The sequence below is a fragment of the Protopterus annectens genome, chromosome 7.part0, assembly GCF_019279795.1.
Source record: "Protopterus annectens isolate FY-2018-M chromosome 7.part0, PAN1.0, whole genome shotgun sequence".
NCBI lineage: Eukaryota > Metazoa > Chordata > Ceratodontiformes > Protopteridae > Protopterus > Protopterus annectens.
In genome coordinates, this window is record NC_056739.1 from 173,456,590 (window position 1) to 173,464,459 (window position 7,870).

General features: G+C 40.1%; 1 protein-coding gene across 2 annotated transcripts in view; it reads left to right on the forward strand.

The window, feature by feature from the left end:
- The window catches only part of NIF3L1 (NGG1 interacting factor 3 like 1), a 246,368-nt gene extending 244,288 nt beyond the window's left edge, over window positions 1–2,080 (forward strand). For both annotated transcript variants that reach the window (XM_044076644.1, XM_044076645.1), the window contains exon 6: window positions 1,121–2,080. In XM_044076644.1, coding sequence (XP_043932579.1) covers window positions 1,121–1,305 — 185 coding nt within the window. In that variant the 3' untranslated portion in view covers window positions 1,306–2,080. The remainder of the gene's footprint in view (window positions 1–1,120) is intronic.
- Window positions 2,081–7,870: the final 5,790 nt, after the last annotated feature.

Genomic DNA, 7,870 nt, shown 5'->3' on the forward strand with positions numbered 1-7,870 from the left:
CAGGACTATCTAATTCTTTTGGAGCCTGACAAGCTCTGTAGGTAGAGGCGGTTGGGTTCCAAAGTCAAAATTCAACCGAAGTTGAACAAATCCTTTGATAGGCCACCCATAGCTTTTAACACCAATTTAGAGCAAAAGCATCCTAAAGAAGAGGAAGGGGTCTCTTCATAACTGAATGATTGGGTGAAGGATCCTAGTTTATTCCTTAGAGTAGCTTGGAGACGTTTTATAGTAAACAGACTTTAATAGAATAAGCAAATGTTTTTGGAAAACTTTGCCTTCTGAAAGGCAGAATGCCTTTCTGAGGTAAAGCAACATTGTAAGGCCTTAATTTGTCTGTGTGATCATATTATTAAACATTAAAATTTTATAATGCTGATTTATTGTGAGAAACTCCTAAGCAGTACAAATACTTAATGTGCCTGTCATGGTGGAATTCTCTCATCATAGGCACAGGTTGAAAATGAGAATGTGTCATGAGTTCTAGTGATGAGCGTAGGCCCAGCCTCATGGGAAGTTTGTGTGTGTGTGTGTGTGTGTGTGTGTGTGTGTGTGTGTGTGTGTGTGTGTGTGTGTGTGTGTGTGTGTGTGAGAAACAAAATATAGGCATCACTTGCTATTGGAAGTTTTACATAAAGGTAATAAAATGTAGACATCACTTGTTATTGGAAGTGGTAAGAAAGAGTTTAAAAAGCACACAAACTTTTTTTTTTTTTTACCAGATTCTTTTCAGAATCTCTTCAAAATATGAAGTCATCTTTCCGGGAGTTATTCTGTTCCACTGTTTTCATGTGGCAAAAACTGGAAAGTGAGGCATATGGTGAATGATGGAAAAAAACTGTTATATGTGGGTTATATCTGTCATCATGGGAACGTTTATCTTCTGAGTGTTCCTTGTATGTGGTGTAACTTCTGTTTATCAATAAGCATTGGCCTCTTCTTGTTAGGTGTGTGTGTTGTAAAGGTCTTCATAAAATACCCTATTTTCTTAACCAGAATAATATGGAGAATGGGATCTATTCTGTTTTGGATGTTGATTAAGCTTCATTCTTATTGCTAATTTCACCATTTTAAACCAGATTGGGTCAGTAACTTATGTAACCATTTGTGCTTCTTACAGGAGAAATGTCCCACCATGATATACTAGATGCCAATGCACAAGGAATAAGCATCATTCTATGTGACCACAGTAACACAGAGCGGGGATTTCTGGAAGTGTTAAAAGAATCACTTACTGAGAGGTTTAACAAGCAAATTAAAGTGCTTGTGTCACAGGCAGACTGTGATCCTTTGAAAGTAGTGTAACACTGATATGTACAAGAACCGGCTTCTCTGATGGAGAAAATATGCAACAAGATTCTGGACTAAACAAGAAACGTTTCTTACTGGGAAGTTTCATAGCATCAAGGAGATGTAGAAGCTGTGTATCCATATTTTGTGACACATGACTTGGGCTGTCTAAATGTCTAACACTTGGTGTGCATTTACTTTTGTAATTAAGTAGTTAGTTTAACTGAGGTGTCTTGTGGCATGATTTCACAATGAAGATGGGTGGTGTAGCAGTTTGCATTACTGCTTCATTTTGCCTGATTTTTTGGCTCCATTCACCAGTGGGATGCTTTTTCTGTGGAGCATGCATCTCCTTCATGTGTCTGTGTGGGTTTTCATCAGGGGTAGTAGTTCCCTTCCAGTCTCAAGGACCTGTAAATAAGTCAAACGTATGATCCTCATACTTGTCTGTAGGTATGTGTATGCATGTATGTCTTAAAGGGGACTGGGGGCTCCCATCCATTATTGGTCCCATGCCTTGGAGTCATGACCTACCTAGATGCAATTTAGTTTCCATGCTACCCTGAATAGGACATGGATGAAGACAAAATTGTGACTGGGACCATAACGTTAGAACAAAAACTGCAGCTGGAAAATGGTTATAAAATGGATTGCAACAATAGGCCAGTTATCAGTGTGTTTTCATTTTTCCTTCAAGATGACTGTATTCATTGTACAATGTATTCACATACTTGGCTTTTGTAAGCTTATTTTTACTCACAATTGCAACAGAATAAAGCAAAAAAATGTTTTCACTGTGTAGTCGGCATATCAGAGACCAAACAATGTCATAAATGATTTGGTGTTTCTTGCTGTCTGCACTTGGTATTCTTCTGGTTGATTTCTGAGTCCTTTTTCTTTGTGACTTGCTGAAGTTGTGGCTGAAGTGTTCATTGAATCGTTCCACCTAACCCGTCACTTAAGAAATACATGCATAAAATAACTGCAGTATTTCCTTCCACTTTCTTTGCAGGTCATCACTTCTCCATATATGACTCTGACTCATTATCAAGCTCTAATTTAAAAGGGCTTACTGCTTTTGTATATAGACCTATTGACTACAGTGCACTCTAGCCTGAAGGTGGCAGCAGAAGGAGTGTTTATTGCTGAGTGGCTGGCAATGTTCATACTAAATGTAATTACTTGTTGCACTGAACTGCTTCTGCCAGAATGGATGTCTTCACTTATGTGAAGTCTGACTGTCCCTTGCTTAAACTGACAGAGAGGCAGAGTACATTTTTGTGTGTTATTGTTGGTAGACTAGGCTTTTGACAGGAGAGAATGATAAAAAAGATTAAAAGTGGAATTGTATTTATTCTATAAAGAGTGTTTCAATGTTTTGTGATGCATTAGGATGTTGAGGTGGCGAGTTGAGAAATATTTTTTGCTTTAAAATGTGTTGATCTGTGCAAGTGACTCTCTCTCTCTCTATATATATATATATATATATATATATAGATATAGATATAGATATAGATATATAGATATAGATATATAGATATAGATATATAGATATATATATAGATATAGATATATATAGATATAGATATATATAGATATAGATATATATATATATATATATATATATATATATATATATAGATATAGATATATATATATATATATATATATATATATATATATATATATATATATATATATAAAGATATATATAAACAAGGCTTATAATGCACACACATACATGCACATGTATGTGTGTGTATATGTGTATATATATATATATATATATATATATATATATATATATATATATATATATATATATATATACACACACACACACACACACACACACACACACACACACACACACACACACACACACACACACGCGTACACGTACACGTGCGTGTGTATTCCATTGCAGTTGTCAAGTATTTAAATTGTGGAAATGGGGATCTTTGACTTGTTTGATCCCTGTTTCATCGATGATCGCTGCTATTTAACTGCATTAAGATAAATGGACAGTAAGATTAAGGAAGTTATTTTTTTTCCCACTGTTGTGTAGTCATGAAGCTTAGTGGCTGGGGGTGGGTGTGTGTCTAGATATATATGTATATATACTTCTACAAAATGTGGTGAATAAGGACTGGGATTGCTTTTGCTGGACTACACTGCAGAATCACTTTTGTCTGTTCAGTGTACTACTCAGTCAGTGTATTTTTTCAATGGAATGGGTGTGATTTATTCTTGACAAATGGTAATGCAGTTGTGTGTTTTGTGCATGTGTGTTTTTGTATAATCAGAATTCAAGGATTTAAACCATAGTGATATCAAGTTCTAGGATCTTCTTCTTCTTCTTTCGGCTTTTCCCGGTTAGGGGTCGCCACAGCGGATCACTTTGTCCGCACATTGAATGGCAGTGGAGTTTTACAGTGTCGAGTTGCCAGCCCGGCGCCCAACCTTCCACAGAAGGCACACTCACACGCACACCCAGGGCCAATTTAGAGTGTCCAATCCACCTACAGCATGTCTTTGGGATGTGGGAGGAAACCGGAGCACCCGGAGGAAACCCACGCGACCACAGGGAGGACATGCAGACTCCGCACAGAAGGCACCCCAGCCGAGGATCGAACCGGAGAACCTCTTGCTGTGAGGTGGCAATGCTAACCACTGCACCACCGTGGCCGCCCTCACTTATAGCAACATCACCCCAGCTGTTGCCACAGCAAGTAGCTTCACAGTGGAGTTCTATGCCCACTTTGATAAATGTATAGAACTGGTAGCCCCATCCAGCGCTAAATATAATGGGAAATTTAAAACCAAACCAGCCTGGTGGTCCACCAATGTAAATAAACTCGTAATAACAGAAAAAAAAATTAAAAGAATACAGCAGATCAAAAGACCCTCCTATCAAGCATAACATCAGAAAATTGTTGTAAACAATGCTCTTGTTTAATCTCCTTTGTGGATGGGCCTACGCCCACCACTTTTACAGCTCATGACATCTTGTCATTTTCAGCATTGCAAATCCTTCTTTAGCCATGTTAGAAAATTAAGAGAACATCCAGCATTGCTCTGAAATTATGCATACTGGAACCACTAGTAAAAAAAAAAAATGTAATGCAATTTTTACCCCACAGATAGCTATCCAGTGTCCTTTTACCCTGAATCTCCTAGACACCCCATCGTCACTAAAGAACATGTACTGAAGATACTGTCCAAGACTAAAAATACTTCCTCCATGGGACCTGATAATATACCTTGCTGTTTAACATACAGTACTGAACAAGCTACTTTAGAGCCATTCAATCAACTAGTTAACCTGAATTTAGCCATTGAGTTTCTCCCCTGGAGCATTGTGCACAGCAGTAGTGATGCCAACTCCATAAGGGTGGCCCCACAACTGACCCCAGGAATTATAGGCCCCTCAGTCTGAGTCTTGTTTGAAAAGCAGTAGAACATACAACTGATCTGATAAACTGTTAAAAATCTCATCAGACTAGAGACTCAGCAGACTTGATTTTGTCAAGGATAGATGCTGTAATGAGTCTAGTTATGTTAAAGGGTAATATATGTTGACAGTGGTCATGTTGTTCGCTCACATCATCTTGACCTTGCTAAGAGGTTTGACTTTATCCCGCATGCTAGCATAGTTAGTAAGCTTAATGCATTATAAATCCCTATGTGGTAGGATGGATAGATAGCAAATAAGGCAGAACCCACAATTTGTGGGTAGTGGGTGAATCATGAGAGACTATGAAGTTGACTAGTGGTGCTCAGAGCTAGAATCTTTTGTCTGACATTTACTTTTATGATCTCTAGACAATGAACCAGGACCACTGGCTACAGATTTGCAGACAGCTGTAAACTGGGAATCATTAAGTCCCCCTTTTACATTCTTTCTGAAGGGCTTGGATGTACCACTCTGGTGCACTTAAATGGGCATAGATTATATAATAAAAAGTGTTGTATTTCATAGGTAACCCCTCCCCATAGCATAAAACATACTCATCATCCCACTCCAAATGACTTTAAGTGCTGAACTTTCATTCACAATCTTATAGCAACCCGCCTACCTTACTGATACCTACTAACCCTGCACCTTAACTTTGAAAAGCCCTTTCCATAATACTACCACTGTTTGGATAAATTTGATCTGAATGTGCGTTGTGGTTTTGGTGGTCCGATCGTAATCCTTTTGAGATCAGTTTTAGTTTTGTTGTATTTCAAAATACTGCTGTTGATGTTTTCAGTCTTGATGCATTTGCAACCCTGTGTGTGTAGATGCATGTATATTTTTTATATGTATGTATGTGTATATATATATATGTATATGTATATAAATCATTTCAAAACTTTTCCCACCTTTAATGTGACCTATAACCTGTACAATTCAATTGAAAAACAAACAAATCTATTAGCGGAAATAATATAAAAAAATGTAAAATAAGCTGGTTTCATAAGTGTGCACACCCTTAAACTAATACTTTGTTGAAGCACCCTTTGATTTAATTACTGCATCAGTCTTCTTTGGTAGGAGCCTCTCAGTATGGCACATCTTGACTTGGCAATGTTTGCCCACATTTCCTTGCAAAAGTGCTCCAAATCCGTCATATGTCAAGGGCATCTCTTGTGCACAGCCCTCTTCAGGTCACCCCACAGATTTTCTATTGGATTTAGGTCTTGCCTCTGGCTCTGCCATTCCAAAACTTTAAATGTTATGTTGTCCCTATCTCGCCTTCATTCTTGCTTGGTGGGTTTGGAGCCGATACTGTGGTCTGACTCTGCCGTATCCTAAAGCTCAAGAGCTGCCACTGGCTCAAGGCTAGACACCATCCCAACATGCCTAGCTAGAGTTACCCAGATCTCATTTGCCACTTGAAGCTTCGGGATTGTCTGCAACTGGCTCAGGCTAAGTTGTTTTTTGTCAAGAATTCGGACATTTCTTAATTGTAGTATTTCACTTAGGGGTTGATGGCTGTTTACATTTTTCCTTTCTATTTTCCTATTTTTTGGCTGTTTGTTGTTGAGGCTGTCATTTCCTTCTGTCGGGCCTACTAATCCCCTATGAATCTATTTTAGTTAGAGGATTTGCTTCTCCCTTTCAGCTCGTATTAGTTAGAGGCTTCTCCCCTCCCCCGTTTTTCTTTTCCTTTTTCAAGAGGAGCTCACCTTTTAAGTTAGAGGCATCTTTTTGGTCGGAGTGGGGCTTGTTTAACTTATAGACTCTCCTTCCATTTGTTTCCTATCCAAAAAAAAAAAAAAAGAAATATACCTAGTCTTTTTGGCTGTATTTTCTTCTACTATTATTGTAGATAATCATTGTGGTAGTTACTGGATTTATCAGACATATCCAAGGAATCAAGTTGAAGAATCCAGGCCTTCACGAAAGAAATGTGATTCCTGCACTCATTGACCGATGGCCATACTAGCTGCGTGTACTGCCTAGGAGCCGTTCCCCTGCAGGACTTTTGTTCTATTTGTCATGGCTGTAGCTGTAGGGTCCTGCAGGAGCGGAAAAATAAATTGATCCTGAGAGGGTTACTGAAAGTGCCCTTCAAGGCATCTATGAAAGGGGATCAGGCAGGCAAATCAGATAGGCCCTCCACAAAAGCATCTTCGTCGGCTCCTAGCTCAGAACCATTGAAGGCTTATGACAAACAAGTTCGGATCCAAAGTCCGTCTGGTACAACGACACAATCTCCTTCGGTTTCTTTTATGGCCCCTGGTTGGTTCAGAGGACACTGGAGAAACCAGTCTCCCTTCTCCCTATACCTCAGTCTTCTCTGCTCCAGTCTGTGACAGCTAGTCACCGTTCGTTATTTTGTCATTGATTCCTCCTTCGACTCATTCGAGTTCGGAGCCAGAGTTCATGGAAGTCAGTGGTAGAACAGTCAGACCCGAAAACCACTGGTCTCTCAGTTGCAACATCTGCTCTGATCTCTTTGATACCACCTTCTGTAGAGGGATCTGGTGGCCGAGACTTCCTCATCAGCTCTGGGGGAGAGTGGGATTGGACACTTGTTGGTTCCTACTTTCCCCACTCGGGGCTTCTGCACAGGTGAGTTCGGCTCCTACATCAGCCTCTGGTGCGGGAGACATCTCCGGGGCCAGAGACACTCTCAGGCCAGAATCATGGTGCCTTCGAGGTGACGAGTGTGTGCTGTCCTCCCAGACCACTCTACCCTCTACTTCAGTTGCTCCGTCCCTTTTGGGGGCCGGAGTCTACCTCCACACCACTCCTCCATCTAAAACACCACTCCTCCATCTAAAGTGTAGGGAACCAATGCCACCCCCACTTCCAAAACCTCCCCAGAGTACCCCTTTGAGGAGGTCCCTCGGAAGAGGACTTCTAAGAGGAAGCATATAGACTCCCCCGAGTCTCACTTCAGACACGGATTTGGAGGACTCATAAGGGTCACCACAGTCCCCCTCAGAGGTTGTCTCATTTTCAGACATCCTAGAAAATCCTCAGGCAGAGGGATGGCTGGAAATCCATTTCCCCTTCTGGAGACAAATCAGTGTACCTGGAGGCTTTTGGATCCTGACCCTCCACCTCTTGGGTGTCTCCTTTTTT